Source organism: Mesoplodon mirus (assembly GCF_964341445.2).
Source record: "Mesoplodon mirus genome assembly, chromosome: 7".
NCBI classification, from domain to species: domain Eukaryota; kingdom Metazoa; phylum Chordata; class Mammalia; order Artiodactyla; family Ziphiidae; genus Mesoplodon; species Mesoplodon mirus.
This window is the reverse complement of record NC_138983.1, coordinates 41,833,433-41,850,787: the sequence shown is the minus strand read 5'-3', so window position 1 is coordinate 41,850,787 and position 17,355 is coordinate 41,833,433. Positions and strand designations below refer to the sequence as shown.

Genomic DNA, 17,355 nt, shown 5'->3' with positions numbered 1-17,355 from the left:
AACCATTAGCCAGATTCATCAAGAAAAAGAGGGAGAGGACTCAAATCAAATTTAGAAATGAAAAAGGAGAAGTTACAACAGATACCACAGAAATACAAAGCATCCTAAGAGACTACTACAAGCAACTTTATGCCAATAAAAAGGACAACCTGGAAGAAATGGACACATTTTTAGAAAGGTATAACCTTCCAAGACTGAAACAGGAGGAAATAGAAAATATGAACAGAACAATCACAAGTAATGATATTAAAACTGTGATTGAAAATCTTCCAACAAACAGAAGTCCAGGACTAGATGGCTTCACAGGTGAATTCTATCAAACATTTAGAGAACAGCTAACACCCACCCTTCTCAAATTCTTCCAAAAAATTGCATAGGAAGGAACACTCCCAAACTCATTCTATGAGGCTACTATCACTGTGATAGCAAAACCAGACAAAGATACTACAAAAAAAGAAAACTACAGACCAATATGACTGATGAATATAGATGCAAAAATCCTCAACAAAATACTAGCAAACAGAATCCAACAGCACATTAAAAGGATCATACACCATGATCAAATGGGATTTATCCCAGGGATGCAAGGATTCTTCAATATATGCAAATCAGTCAACATGATACACCATATTAACAAACTGAAGAATAAAAAGCGTATGATCATCTCAATAGATGCAGAAAAAGCTTTCAACAAAATTCAACACCCACTTATGATACAAACTGTCCAGAAAGTGGGTATAAAGGGAACCTACCTCAACATAATAAAGGCCATATATGACAAACCCACAGCAAACATCATTCTCAATCATGAAAAATTGAAAGCATTTCCTCTAAGATCAAGAGCAAGACAAGGATGTCCACTTTCACCACTATTATTCAACATAGTTTTGGAAATCCTAGCCATGGTAATCAGAGAAGAAAAAGAAATAAAGGGAATACAAATTGAAAAGAAGAAGTAAAACTGTCACTGTTTGCAGATGACATGATACTATATATAGAGAATCCTAAAGATGCCATGAGAAAACTACTAGAGCTAATCAATGAATTTGGTAAAGTAGCAGGAAACAAAATTAATGCACAGAAATCTCTTGCATTCCTATACACTAATTATGAGAAATCTGAAAGGAAAATTAAGGAAACACTCCCATTTACCATTGCAACAAAAAAATAAAATACCTAGGAATAAACCTACCTAGGGAGAAAAAAGACCTGTATGCAGAAAACTATAAGACACTGATGAAAGAAATCAAAGATGATACAAACAGATGGAGAGATATATCATGTTCTTGGATTAGAAGAATCAATATTGTGAAAATGACTATACTACCCAAAGCAATCTATAGATTCAATGCCATCCCTATCAAATTACCAATGGCATTTTTACAGAACAGAACAAAAAAATTAAAAATTTGTATGGAGACACAAAAGATCCCATATAACAAAAGCAGTCTTGAGGGAAAAAAACAGAGTTGGAGGAATCAGACTCTCTGACTTCAGACAATACTACACAGCTACAGTAATCAAGACAATATTGTACTGGCACAAAAACAGAAATACAGATCAATGGAACAGGATAGAAAGCCCAGAGATAAACCCATGCACCTATGGTCAACTCATCTATGACAAAGAAGGGAAGGATATGCAATGGAGAAAAGACACCCTCTTCAATAAGTGGTGCTGGGAAAACTGGACAGCTACATGTAGGAGAATGAAATTAGAACACTCCCTAACACCATACACAAAAATAAACTCAAAATGGATTAGAGACCTAAATGTAAGACTGGACACTCTAAAGCTCTTAGAGGAAAACATAGGATGAACACTTTTTGACATCAATCACAGCAAGATCTTTTTTGATCCATCTCCTAGAGTAATGGAAATAAAAACAAAAATAAGCAAATGGGACCTAACAAAACTTAAAAGCTTTTGAACAGCAAAGGAAACTGTAAACAAGATGAAAAGATAACCCTCAGAATGGGAGAAAATATTTGCAAACAAATCAATGGACAAAGGATTAATCTCCAAAATATATAAACAGCTCATGCAGCTCAATATTAAAGAAACAAACAACTCAATCCAAAAATGGGCAGAAGACCTAAATAAACATTTCTCCAAAGAAGACATATAGATGGCCAAGAAGCAAATGAAAAGCTGCTCAACATCACTAATTATTAGACAAATGCAAATCAATACTACAATGAGGTATCACCTCACACCAGTTAGAATGGGCATCATCAGAAAATCTACAAACAAATGCTGGAAAGGGTGTGGAGAAAAGGGAGCTCTCTTGCACTGTTGGTAGGAATGTAAATTGATACAGCCACTATGGAGAACAGTATGGAGGTTCCTTAAGAAACTAAAAATAGAATTACCATATGACCCAGCAATTCCACTACTGGGCTTATACCTAGAGAAAACCATAATTCAAAAAGACACATGTACCCCAAAGTTCATTGCAGCACTATTTACAATAGCCAGGTCATGGAAGCAACCTAAATGCCCATCGACAGACGAATGGATATAGAAGATGGGGTACATATATACAATGGAATATTACTCAGCTATAAAAAGGAACGAAATTGGGTCATTTGTAGAGACGTGGATGGATCTAGAGACTGTCATACAGAGTGAAGTAAGTCAGAAAGTGAAAAATAAATATCGTATATTAACGCATATATGTGGAACCTAGAAAAATGGTACAGATGAAACCGTTTGCAGAGCAGAAATTGAGACAAAGATGTAGAGAACAAACATATGGACACCAAGGGGGCAAAGTGGCTGGGGGTGTGGGTGGTGGTGTGTTGAATTGGGAGATTGGGATTGACGTGTACACTGATGTGTATAAAATGGATGAGTAATAAGAACCTGATATTTAAACAAATAAATAAAATAAAATTCAAAAATTCAAAAAAAATTTGACCTTCTTTATATTTTCACTTTAAAAATTTCTAGCAAGGTCAATTTATTTTCATATGTATATATATATTTGTGTGTGTGTGTGTGTGGTAGGCGGGCCTCTCACTGTTGTGGTCTCTCCCGTTGCGAAGCACAGGCTCCGGACGCGCAGGCTCACCGGCCATGGCTCACGGGCCTAGCCGCTCCGCAGCATGTGGGATCTTCCCGGACCAGGGCATGAACCCGTGTCCCCTGCATCAGCAGGTGGACTCTCAACCACTGCGCCACCAGGGAACTGCCCATATTTTTTAATAAGTAGTGCTTCAATTAACACACAATAGATAATTTAGTGAAATAACGTGTATGTAAGCATTGGTAATTTGATAAACTGTGATAGGTGTCAGCAAAATACAGGTAGTATGGCACTTCTGTTAAAAATAATATTCTACAGTATGTACAACATAGTAACTACAGATAATAATACTGTAATGCATATTTAAAACTTGTTAGGAGAGTAGATCTTAAAAGTTCTCATAACAAGGAAAATAATTTTTAACTACGTGTTGTGATGAACGTTAACTAATATGGTGATCATTTCACAATATATTCAAATAGCAAATCCTTACGTTATATACCTGAAAGTTATATGAGGCTATATGTCAATTATACCTCAATAAAAACAGTCGTCTTTATGCATTGTGTTAAATATAATTACTCACATAATTATGGTATAAATAATTACTATATTATATTCATATTAATATAAACATACATTGATGTATATATTATGTACGTATATATAACATATATAAAGTATTTTGTTTAAAAGTTTTCACCATTTGTTTTTTGCATTTACCCCAAAAGAAGCCTATATTCTTTTAGGGTCTCAGACCCCTAAGATTGGGTTTTCTATATACCGAAAACCCAATCAACCATTTTCACACCTTTCTGAGTAAACTTATCAGTATTTTCCACTTCCCTCTGAAGGTCTTATCCAATCTCAAGAAGTAGGTGTGGCCTCAGGAGAGTCTAATCCTTTAAAAGGCAAATTTGTCCAGGGGTAACTTCTTCTCTCAGGGGGACTGAGGGAAAGTGCAGCTACCAAGTGTTGGACAGTTCTTGTTGACCCTGATATCCACAGATTTCCAGGACGTGCAGCCTTCCAGAAGTAAGACCACTCACAGTGGACTCTGGTAAGTAAGGAATTGATTGTAAATATCTGGGAGTGGACTCTGGTAAGTAAGGAATTGATTGTAAATATCTTCATGTCTATTTTCTTTCATCCAAATCCTTTCCATTTACCTATTAGCCTGCTTGGGTTTTGTCCAAGCAAACAAGTAGTTGTCTTAGTTTTTTTTTTAATGACCTCAATATCTAAAATATCTGTAACTAGAGCAATTGTAATATATTGATATTTGTAACATTAACATATGTAATCATTTTTATTCCATTACCTTACATGTTATTAGATGTTTTTAGGTCTTAAATGAGATTTCTACAGACATATATATTTATGAAACACATAGAACACCTAAAATGTTCAACATAATATATACATTTCGTAGTCTTTATACAGATGAACATAAGAGTTAAATGTGTTGAATGAATTAGAATATCTTCTTGTAAAGTTCATATGCGCTATATGTATATTTTTAAACATCTTTATTGGAGTATAATTGCTTTACAATGGTGTGTTAGTTTCTGCTGTATAACAAAGTGAGTCAGGTATATATATACATATATACCCATATCTCCTCCCTCTTGCGTCTCCCTCCCACCCTCCTTATCCCACCCCTCTAGGGTGGTCACAAAGCACCGAGCTGATCAACCTGTGCCATGCGGCTGCTTCCCACCAGCTATCAGGTTTACATTTGGTAGTGTATATATGTCCATGCCAGAATAAAAGTGCTGTATCTTTAAAGACTTCAGTTTGCAGTCTAGATTTGAAAAGTGTTCAGGATAGATCCAATGAACTGATAGGGACTCCCAAGAAGTGGCATTGGTCAAATAGGGAAATATCAGAAATAAAGAGAATATGATGTTACTTCCATTAAGTACATCTTTGAAATTTCTAGTGTAGAGAGAAAATCCTCATGTATATTCAAATTTTTTCTTTGGTTTTAAAAAACAACTGATTAATTTTTACTGATTACTGTTGTAGCTTGAACATTCACTAGTTCAAAATGTGAAGTGCTCTGATGATCTGAACTGACTCCAGGAAAAATTGTTTTCCTGAACTAGAAATAACATAATTTTTTTCCTTTTTTGTCTTGAAAGGAGGAGTTTTGTTATTTAAGTTGGAAGCAAACACTGAAATGTTTATAGTTTTAATATGCCAAAGGTAAAGCCAACATTGATTATATTAAGTTTAACTTATTCTAAACAATTTTATTTTTCTTTAGAAAAGCACATCTCTCAGTTCAGAGGCAGGAGACATAGAGAACATTAGCATAGAGACAAAGTTTGTGCACGTATGGGTTCCAGTCATGGAGTCATGGAGAGAGAGAAAGAGAGAGGCAGACAGATTGAGATTATATATGTGCTTCTGTACCAATCAGCTAATAAAAGTAACTCTGGAGTCATCTTACCATTTACCCTCTGGTCTAAGCTTTAAGCACATCCATGTAATTTAGGTATAACTGAGAACACGGTTTATTTTAAACAAAAAAGTTGCTAGGGACTCTCTTATCTAATTTTGTCATTTGTATCAGTATGAACCTCTCTGTATTCACCATTTCTAGGTTTGTACTGAGGGTAAGCAAATAGGTAAATTAGATAGAGTTCAAACAGACAGGACTTTGTCTAAAGGCTTTATTTTCCCTTATCAGGGCAGAAGAAAGACTTTCTCTCTTACCCTCTCTATTTCTGTCTTGAATTTTCAGAAACATGGATTCAGACACATTGCAAGCCTTCCAGAATGAACTAACCTGCTCCATCTGTATGAACTACTTCATAGACCCCGTCACCATAGACTGTGGGCACAGCTTTTGCCGTCCCTGCCTGTACCTCTGCTGGGAGGAAGACCAGACTCCAAAGAGCTGCCCTGAGTGCAGGGGACTATCAGAGAAGCCAGATTTCAAAACCAATATTGTACTCAAGAGGCTGGCTTCCCTCGCCAGACAGGAAGCAGTTAAACAAACCAACAGCTCAGAGGCGCAGATCTGCGTGACACACAAAGAAGCCAAAGGGTTCTTCTGTGAGGTTGACAAGACCCTGCTCTGTGGCCCCTGCTCTGAGTCCCCGGAGCATGCAGCTCACAGCCACAGTCCAATACAATGGGCTGCTGAGGAATACCGGGTAAGTGATGCTTCTAAAGCAATTAGGAATCTATAGGCTCCTAAATCAGAGAGAAAGATGAGGATAATAATGAAGTTGATGGGGATGGAGATGGTCGAGGTGGAGATTTTTCAGTGTAGGTCATGTAAGTGTATCGTTTTAACGTTGTTGCCCAATTGTCCAAACACGTGGAACTGCTGTATCCTGGGGCATGTGGTAGCACCAGGCATACTGACTCCTGACGTGAGCTTGACGCATTCTTAGTCAAGTTATATAAAAATCTGAGTCTCAATTTCTTAGGAAATGAGAAATTTCATTTCTCTCATGGAACTGAGAGATTCCATTATCTATAAAGTTTCCACAATTCTTTCTTTCTTTTTTAATTTTTAATTAATTAATTTATTTTTGGCCGCATTGGGTCTTTGTTGCTGCGTGTGGGCTTTCTCTAGTTGCAGCGAGCGGGGGCTACTCTTTGCTGTGGTGCACAGGCTTCTCATTGCAGTAGCTTCTCTTGTTGTGGAGCATGGGCTCTAGGCACTCACCCTTCAGTCCTTGTGGCACGCAAGCTCAGTAGTTGTGGCTCATGGGGTCTAGAGCACAGGCTCACTAGAGCACACAGTCTTAGTTGCTCTGCAGCATTTGGGATCTTCCAGGACCAGGGATCAAACCTGTGTCCCCTGCATTGGCAGGCAGATTCTTAACCACTGCACCACCAGGGAAGTTCCCCCCAATTCTTCATTGTATGTTTCTGTCACTTTGATATTCAACATATTAGAATCAAATTAGATTAATGTGGAAAAATCTGACCACATAATTCAAACTCAAGATTTCTATTTTCTAAACCAGTGGTCCCCATCCTTTTTGGCACCAGTGACCAGTTTCGTGGAAGACAATTTTTCCATGGATGGGGGTAGGGGGAGGTTGGGAGGATGGTTCTGGTGGTAATGTGAGTGATGGGGAGTGATAGGGAATGATGGGGAGCCATGGGGAGCCATGGGGATCCATGGGGAGTGATGGGGAGCAATGGGGAGCGATGGGGAGCCATGGGGAGCCATGGGGAACGATGGGGAGTGATGGGGAGCCATGAGGAGTGATGGGGAGCGATGGGGAGCGATGGGGAGTGATGGGGAGTGATGGGGAGTGGCAGATGAAGCTTCACTTGCTAGGCCCCCTCTCACCTCCTGCTGTGCGGCCCCATTCCTAACAGGCTATGGACTGGTAGTGGTCCTTGCCCAGTGGGTTGAGGACGCCTGCTCTAAATGACTGCCTTTGCTCATACATAAGGGGATGGAATTTATGGTATCATCATCTGTGTCACTAAAGCTCATGGTTATTTTGCAGGAGAAACTTCTGAAGAGAATGGACTCTTTAAGGAAAATGACACAAGAAATGCAAAACAGTCTGAATCAAGAAGCTAACAAAACTCAGTTGTTAGAGGTAAGAACAAAAATATTCTATTTGTTTGCATGGAGACAGATATAATCCTGGCTTAGACTTTCAGCAAAATTCAAATTACCAGGTAAAGGATAGTGGTCTTTTCCTTGGAAAGAGTAGTGGTTTCAAATGACCTATCAGTAATCACAGTTATAACAGACCAATACAAACTAGTTCAAAGAGTGCTAGTATATGGGAAAACCAAGGCGTGAAACGTATTCCTAAGCAACATTTTCAAATTTGAATAAACCTTCTCAGACATGGAGTATAAGACAACATTGTGCTAAGTGTGTCTGTGAAGGTGAGGAGAGGAATACAGTAGTACCTAGAGGAGAATTAGTGTATATTTTTAAAGCTGCATAGTATGGGGTTTACCTAATAAAAGAATATTTAGAAAAATCAGGGAAAGGAACAAGAAAAAACAAGATTTGGGTAAGAGAGGAAATAATTGATGGAGTAGCACCCCTGAAGAATCCTCCTAGGGAGAAAAACTGGGACCCCCTCAGATGGCTTGATTTAAACGGGAAAACAGGCGAGAAACTTAGAGAAAGGATGGACTGGAAGGACCAGCAAATATTCCAGGCCTTTTGAAATGTGAGGCAGAAAGTTTGTTAAGACCTTTCCTGATGACAGTAAGGAAATAATATTTGACATTTTCTGTTGAGAATGAGGATGAGTGATTCTTTGAATCCATTATCTCTGCAGAACTATGTGGCCATGAGGAAGGTGATGATCAAAGTTCAGTATCAGAGGATCCACCTGTTTCTCCGGGAGGAGGAGCAACTCCATCTGGAGGCCCTGGAGAAAGAAGCGAAGGAGACTCTCCAGCAACTCAGGGAGAGTGAATTCAGAATGACTCAACAGAAAGAAAGTCTGAAAGAAATGTACAGAGAGCTGACAGAGATGTGCCACAAGCCTGACGTGGAGTTGCTCCAGGTGAGAAGGGAGGTTCCATCCTCAGAGACAGAAGTACTATTCTGGGCACCGTTGCCATGACATTGAAATGTTACCTGTATATACTCTTATCTCAGCTAAAGGATGATGTTCCTTGACTCCCATTATTTTATTTGTCCAATCCCTTATTTCTCATAGCCAGGTAATCTTTGGGAGTTTTTTTTTTAACCTTTCACTAGCTAACATAGGACACAATTTTTTCAGTGTACTATCCAGAGTACTATCCAGACAGATTATCTAAAATCAGCAAAATTCTGTGACCAGGGGAAAGTTAATTTTCTTGGAGTAATTCTCAATACATTGTCACTCTCTATTATCCCACACTTACTGAAGACATTGAGGTTTTACCCATTGTCTAGGTAAAATTTTTAGAACTGGTAGTCAATTTCAATGCACTCTATAATTTTATATGGTTCCTTGTTTTGCTTTAATTGTTATCATAATGGTGAGATCTCTCCTTGGGAATAGGACTGAGCAATGACTGACATTGGAAACCTGATGTTGTTGCATCATTACACAGACTCTTCCTGGACTCCTTCCTTCCTTCCTTAATGTGCCCTGAGGAATCTCATCATGTTTTAGTTTAAGTTCTGTTATTAAGATAGCCTCTGATTGTTCCTTAGAGGAGAATGAGAAAAACAATACCTTACTGAACAAACAAGAATAGTAAAGAAGATGCAAAAGGACAGAACTCTCATGATTAACATGATTTTTTTTTTTTCATTGCAGGCCTTGGGAGATGTATTGGAAATGTGAGTGTACGCTAACGATTTTTGATTTCTGGAAAAGTTGCTGTCTTTTTGATGAAGTGGTTGGATAGTCGTTCCTCGGTACCATGGGGAATTGTTTTCAGGTCATCCCCAAAATCTAAATCCCAGGATGCACAATCCCTTATAGAAAATGCCACAGTATTTGCAGATAACTTACAAGCATGCTCCCATACACTTTAGTCATCTCTAGACTACTTATAACACCTAATAAAATGTAAATTAAATGCTATGTAAATAGTTCCCAGGTACGTGGCATTTTCAAGTTTCACTTTTTGGAACTTCCAGGAATTTTTTTTTTTCTGAATATTTTCCATTTAGAACCAGGGAGGAAGAACGTAGGGGAGGGATAGATTTAGAATTTGGGATTGACATGTACACACTGCTATATTTAAAATAAATAACACACAGTGGTTATCTCAAGCCATAGGGAAGCAGATCAGGATTAAAAATGGTGGTCAGGGCTTCCCTGGTGGCCTAGTGGTTGAGAGTCTTCCTGCTGATGCAGGGGACACGGGTTCGTGCCCCGGTCTGGGAAGATCCTACATGCCACAGAGTGGCTGGGCCTGCGCGTCCGGAGCCTGTGCTCTGCAATGGGAGAGGCCACAACGATGAGAGGCCCGCATACAGCAAAAAAAAAAAAAAAAAATGTGGTCAAAGGAGACTTTAGCTTTACCTATAATGTTCAAACTTTTTGAAAAGAATGTATCTATGTATTATTCTATAAGTAAAATAAATTTAACAAAAAAATAGATAACAAACAAGGGCCTGGTGTAAAATAACTAACTAACTAAATTAATTAATTAATTAATTAAATAAAACATCAATTACAGATTCAATCCATGGTTGAATCCATAGGTGCAGAACCCTCGCACATGGATGACGAACAGTACATCTTTTGATCTATTAACATCGTCTTTTTGGCTATTTTCTGTTTTATTTCAAAAGGATTCTAGAGGCCTTCTGATCCTTGGTCTGAGAAGTTTCCTTTTCATTTGGCTGAATTCAAATATACCTAAAAACTTTCTGACATTCTGGGCTTTGTTCCACCCACTCACACCATCCTCTCCAGACTCACCACAATAAAACTTAGGGAAGGGATTTTTCTAAGATATCACAGAGGAAGCACCTACACTAGTGAGTTGGAAGGTGAAAAAGGCAGGAAAGGGGCAAATTCCCTAATAGGGAGAGGGGCTGTGATTTTGTTCCTAGGAGTAGCAGTGAATCAGCCTGTTCCATTACAGCAAGCCCCCTTGTAGGTAGGACCTCAGAGCTAATGGCTTCCTGGTGTCCACTGGAAAGTTAGACTTTCAGGGCCAAGGCAGTCAGGCTGGAATTGGATTCCCTTGCTGGGCTGATAAGAGTAAACATGTATGGCTAAGTGAACTCTTCCTTTTAGACACTGAATGTATCCTTGATGACTACTTGCTGACTGAAGTCCCAAAGGCTTTGCCTGAATTTTTTGCTCTCTGTAAAATGCCCAGGATCTTTGCATCACCTGAGTTGGAATAGAGGAAGTGAATGAAGTTCAGTAAATTGAAAATTGGAGTAAAGTCTGAGAAGAATGGGGAAGTTGAAATTTGATGTAATTTATATTTAGAAAAAAGTATGGTAAATTTTTATATTCCCAAGTGTGTAGAATATAATGTATATCCAATTAACCAAAAATAGGAGAATTCTGACAAAATATCCTGGATTAAAAACTGCTTTTTTCCAGGCTTCCCTGGTGGTTCAGTGGTTGAGAGTCCGCCTGCCGATGCAGGGGACACGAGTTCGTGCCCCGGTCTGGGAAGTTCCCACATGCCGTGGAGTGGCTGGGCCCGTGAGCCATGGCTACTGAGCCTATGCATCTGGAGCCTGTGCTCTGCAACGGGAGAGGCCACAACAGTGAGAGGCCCGTGTACCGCAAAAAAAAAAAAAAAAACAAAAAACAAAAAAAACCACCTGCTTTTTTGTAATGGTCCTGTGATTAGCCTTTGACCTTGAGATGTACTGACATCATTTGTTACAGGACTGATTTGGTACAGATGCAAAAGCCTCAGCCAGTGAACCCAGAGCTCACTTCCTGGCCTGTCACTGGAATCCTAGACATGCTGAACAACTTCAGAGGTAAGAGTCAACCTTCAGTGAGCAGGACTACATTTCATTAGAACTTCTTGGGAAGGAGCATTCTTTTATTGTTATTTTATTTTTTCTGACATGAAGGTAGTACATAACTTCCAAAAGTTGTTACATTTTCCCTGCCTGTATAGTTGTATTACAAAGATCAAGGCTGAGCTTTGCAACCTATAGTTTACTGAAAATGCAAAACTAGATATATATATTCAGTTACATATGACATAGGCAGAGCAAGAGGAGAGCAACCAGCTTGCTCATGTGGTTATAAAGAGGTAGAATATTTACTTTTGTGAGTAACCGTCAATATTGTGTTTATTCAGTTTATTTCACTCTTAAAAAGTTTAATATGGGGGCTTCCCTGGTGGCGCAGTGGTTGAGAGTCCGCCTGCCGATGCAGGGGACACGGGTTCGTGCCCCGGTCTGGGAGGATCCCGCGTGCCGTGGAGCAGCTGGGCCTGTGAGCCATGGCCGCTAAGCCTGCGTGTCCGGAGCCTGTGCTCCGCAATGGGAGAGGCCACAACAGTGAGAGGCCCGCGTACCGCAAAAAAAAAAAAAAAAAAAAAAGTTAAATATGGCATTGCTGGTTTTTAATTTGTTCTGTATTACAAGCTCATTTATTATGCATTGTACAAAAATATTTATTATTTCTAAAATCAGCAAGAATTGACAGAAAAGACTAACATTGGCTTAGGCAGGATAATTGTAATGCTATTAGATCAATTTCAAAGCAACTGAAAGGCAAGGGATATTTGAACATGGTTGGCCAGAACATCCTTTTAGAAGCTTCCAAACTATTCATTGATGGATTTCTATCAAAATTTTGACCTTTGAAAATGTAGTAAGTAGAGACTATAGCCCAATAAATACCCACATGATAGCAAGTGCTATCTACATGTTAGATCGTATTAAAGACAAAGGACACAAGAAAAGTTTTCTAAATGAAAGAAAAAATATAATGTTTTTGGTGAGTCCTGAAATAAACTATCAAGACATTGACATTAAATCAGACTTCACAGAGTTCATATCTCCTTTTTTTTTTTCCTGTATCTGTATGATTTGAAGTCTTTCTGTGTGCTGGTGAGATAGTAATGACTTTTGCTCTTCATAGAAGAGCTAGTCTGAACTCCCTTTGCTGTCTTTGTTTTGTATTTCCTTGGAGGAGGGAAAATTAAAAGACTCATTGGGTAGAGAGCCTCTGCCTCTCAGGCCATGGAAATCTCACTTGCTGACCTGATTTTTGCTCTTTCTGCAGTGGATAATGTTCTGAGTCAGAAAATGACCATTCACAATGTAAGCCTTTCTGAGGATCGTACAAGAGTGATGTTTGGAGGTGACCATCACAACGTGCCCAGAGAGCCCCAGATTGTGGAGAGATTTGTGGCCTGGGGAGCTGTGGCCTTCACCTCTGGGAGGCATTACTGGGAGGTGGATGTGACACACTCCTCGAACTGGATTCTGGGAGTCTGTAAAGATATCTTGACGAGTGACACTGATATCATTATTGATTCTGAAGAAGCATTTTTTCTATTTTCTGTGAAGGTGAACAATCATTATACTTTGTCCACAAACTCCCCACCCTTAATTCAGTATGTGAAAAGGCCTTTGGGTAGGATTGGAGTGTTTCTGGATTATGACAATGGAACTGTGAGTTTCTATGATGTTTGCAGAGGTTCCCTCATATATAGTTTCCTCCCTTCCTCCTTCTCCTTCCCTCTGATGCCTTTCCTTTGCCTTAGATCTCCATGACTAGTCAAGTTCCATGACCATTTAATTGATGAAATTCTTGCCTGAACAAATTGTTGTCATAGACCTCACATGAGGCCACAGGATGATATCTGACTATCTCTGAGCACATTGTAATTTAATGGAATACACGACTGTATGTTTATAAAATGGCATAACCATGTTGAATGTATAAATTTGTTAATTAAATTTTCTTGTAATAAAAATTTATTATGGAATATTTCATAGAGTCTAATCAGTTGTTTTTCTTCTGTCATAAATAATAGTTTTATTAAAATAAAAGTTACATACCATAAAGGTCACCCTATTTAAACTATATAATTCAGTGGCTTTTAGTAATATTCAAAAAGTGAAACCATAACTATCTAATTCTAGGACATATCCATCACCCCAAAAATAAACCAATGACCATTAACATTTACTCCCCATTCCCCATTCCCCCTCCCCCTCCCAAGTCACCTCTGATCCAGTTTTATTCTTCATGGATTTTTCTATCATATGGTTTCAAATAAATTGGATCACACAATGTGTGACTTTTTATATATGTTTACTTTCACTTAATGCTTTCAAGATTCATCTACATAGCGGGCTTCCCTGGTGGCGCAGTGGTTGAGAGTCCGCCTGCCGATGCAGGGGACACGGGTTCGTGCCCCGGTCTGGGAAGATCCCACATGTCACGGAGTGGCTGGGTCCGTGAGCCATGGCCGCTGAGCCTGCGCTCCGCAACGGGATAGGCCACAAGAGTGAGAGGCCCGCGTACCGCAAAAAAAAAAAAAAAAAAAAAAAAAAAAAGATTCATCTACATTGTAAGCAGTGTGCTTTACTTGCGTATCTGAACCAGATTGGGGTGAAAGCATGAGGTAATATATATATCAGGTTAGTAAACAAAAGGAATGGTGCTTAGTTTTCTCTTCAAAGCTGACCTAGTTGGTAAGAACCAAGTGTTTGACAGACTTTGCCATTTCTCTAAACCCTAGTCATTAAGCACATCTCAGCTCAACAACATTTTTCCCAGGAAGTTTTTCGTGACTACACAGACCAGTGTAGTTCCTCTCATTACACACTCTCTGAGCATATACCGTCTCATCATAATATTCAACAAACCTTCCTCAAATTAGCACTTTTACTACTTGACAGACAATTCTGAGACTGTAGAGACAGTATATTATTTACTACTATATTCCTACTATCCAATGCAGACTTATAACATAACACATAGAAGTATAGGATGAATCAATGAACAAATACATGAATGAAAGAATTAATATAAACAAATATTATTCCAGCATTGATAAAGTTTTCCAAAATGTAGCTAACATAATGGACATAAAATGCTATCTGATAATGTCAACAAAAGAGAGGTAATTGATTTGCAGCTTTACAGCCTAAGAAAATTCCATTATTTTGAGGTTTAAAATAACTACTGCATAATTTTGTTTTATAGTGTTGATTTTTAGATTTCCCTAAGACAATCAGTACAATCTACTGGAAGATGAAGACCCTACATAAAGTGATATGGAAACAGAAAACAGGACTTCACATGATGGTGACTGTCAGAATTTAAACTGACATATAAAATACTACTGAGCATAAGGTGGTATAACTTCCTTAGTAGTGGGAAGGCCAAAACCAATTTAAATTTGAAGAATAATTCAGATGACAGAAATACAGATTCTGTAATATAATGTGATACCTAAAAAATATTGTAATTGTTCTATAATATTCATTATACCCTGGTCATTTGAAAGCAGAAACAGTATGGTTCACTAGAAAGCATTCATTCTCAGGCACATCTCCACAAGAATATATTAAATGATAATTTGTTCAAGTTCAATCTATAATATCCAATTCACAAAAACTCAGGAGCTGGATGTATTTTGTTTTCTTTTTACAGAGTACAAGAAGGAGCTTCTTGGTTTGTCTCATTTTTATCTCCAAATCCTTCACTGTATCTTCAGTCCTACAATTCAAAGGAAGTATTCAGTGCACTATAGAGTGAAAGTCCTTTCCTTTTAGCCATTTCTCTTTTCATTTTGATTTTTTTCCTCCATTTTCTTTGATTATATCTCTTATCCTAAGCCTCTTGATTGAATGACTCATTTTTTTGTTAAGTTCCATTTATGGTAAGCCCTGTAAAATTGGGTGGAATGAAGGCTGGAGAGCCAAGGGGAATTTTAAAGAGTACAGATGATGTGTCTGAAAACAAAACATAAATTTCAAATTAGAATTTGGGACGGTTTTCATTTTATTTTTAAGGGGTCAATTAAATTATAGAATTGACTTATAACAGACGAGGTGTGATTATCTCATTTATGGCATAGAAGGAAAGTTCCTTTCCTTCCCTTTCTCTGCAGAAACATGGCATCGCTCACACTGCAGAACCTCAAGAAATAATTCACCTGCTGAGTCTTGAGTGTGAGGAAGTTGGAGCTCTTGTGGTGGTGCTTGCAGAAGTGGGACCTTGTAAGTAGCCCCAAATCCTAGAAATGGTGTTGCCCAATGGCCAACACCATTGGTCCAAAGATGACATTGTGAAGTTCCTGGAAGAAATGGAGAATAATCCCCTGTTCAATGACAGCCATGCATTCAAAACAACTCAGTCACTGATGGACTGGGGAAAAGTAGCTTTTTAAGATATTTCTGGAGAAATGTGTAAACTCCAATGGTTAGAAACGTTTTATAACTTGAGAAAATGCTGCACCTTAAAAGAATTAGTCCTGGAAGTTAAGGAACATGTTAAAAATTCTCACAAAAGCAAAACACACACACACACACACACACACACACACACACACACACAGAAGAAACATTCTGATTTACCCAAGAAGCCCCTAACAACTTACCCCCACTTTTTAAAGGAGATGTATCCCTAGTACTCCTCAAAACACCCCAAACTGTGTACCAGGCAAAAGACAAGGAGTTCCCAGAGAACATGAAGCTGAAACATATTCAAGATTTCCAGAAGGAGAAACAGGAGTTTGAGGAGAAAATGGCTCAGTTCAGGGAACACCACTCTGAACTAGTCCAATATTCCAAGAAATCGGATGTCCCCAAAGGAATCTAAATCAAAGGCCAAAAGAAGTTTCAGGAAAATGTGCAAGACGTGAAGTCTCCCCCAGAAAACTATCTTTCCATGAGGATTAGATTCCATGGAGAGACTGAACAACCTCCAAGGACACATATCAGATGTTCCACCAGGATTCACGGTCAAGTCAGGAGTTGCAAGATATGCCCCTGAGGGATTGCATGGTGGAGGTGCATCCTGGCAAGGCGTTCTGAAGAGTCAGAAGGAGCACTATAAGAAACAGGCTGAGGAGGTGCAGAAACAATACAAGGTGGATCTGGATCACTGGCTCAAGAGTCTGTTTCCTGAAGAATATGCTGCTATGGGGACTGTAGATCTGCCTGTCTGATCTTGGGTTTCAGGGATCCCTTTATGATCATGTTCTTACATCTAGTATAGGTTGTCTCTCTGTATGCAGCATATATTTTTTACAACTGATGAACCCACAGTGACGCATCATTGTCACCCAAGTCCATAGTTTTCACTATTGGTATATGAAACTATTTTTATTTTAACACATAAAGATCATTGAATTAGATAAATAGATGGATAGATAGATGGCTATTGCACACTCTTAGACACATTTTTATGTTTTAGTTTATTAAAACAAATTATTTATTAAAACAAATATTAATTAAAGCTGATTTTGAGTTTTCATTGACAAAACAAGCAGATAAGTAGTGCACAAGGCATTTGGTATACAAAAAATTATATATTTATTTCCCATAGAGTCCGACATATGCAATTTCATGCACAGGTATGCTCTGTAAATATATGCTTTTAATCTCTTAAAGTTACTGGAGATTTATCAATTTTATATGCCTTCTAGATGTCTAACATGTTGAATTTATTTGGAAAATCCTTTAACAGTTTGTGTTACTTGCTTCCTTCCTTAACTTTAAATTTGCAAAATTAGGTCTAAGAGATCATTCTTTTTACTTGAAAATCAGCAGACTTTCCCATAAGTCATTTTTGCCCTGAAGTGCTAGTAAGGCTTATAACCCGGAATAGATAGTGAGATATCAAATCAAGTGGGGCTCTTCTTGTGAATTTAATGCATGCATTTTCTAATTCATTCAGCACCTAATGTTTTCTAAGTCATGC

General features: G+C 38.3%; 1 protein-coding gene and 1 pseudogene across 2 annotated transcripts; both read left to right on the top strand.

Annotated features, from left to right (window-relative positions):
* Positions 1 to 4,002: 4,002 nt before the first annotated feature.
* LOC309808332 (tripartite motif-containing protein 64C-like) lies at positions 4,003 to 13,190 on the top strand (the record flags this gene model as incomplete). Its single annotated transcript, XM_082628488.1, has 7 exons — positions 4,003 to 4,088; positions 5,778 to 6,192; positions 7,513 to 7,608; positions 8,311 to 8,541; positions 9,289 to 9,311; positions 11,338 to 11,435; positions 12,697 to 13,190. Exons 2-7 carry the CDS (start codon positions 5,782 to 5,784, stop codon positions 13,188 to 13,190), a joined length of 1,353 nt encoding a protein of 450 aa, XP_082484614.1. The 5' UTR covers positions 4,003 to 4,088; positions 5,778 to 5,781.
* A 2,483-nt stretch (positions 13,191 to 15,673) lies between these two features.
* On the top strand, positions 15,674 to 16,600 carry LOC309808784 (putative upstream-binding factor 1-like protein 6; annotated as a pseudogene). Its single transcript has one exon. The product of its transcript is annotated as a putative upstream-binding factor 1-like protein 6 (transcript).
* Positions 16,601 to 17,355: the final 755 nt, after the last annotated feature.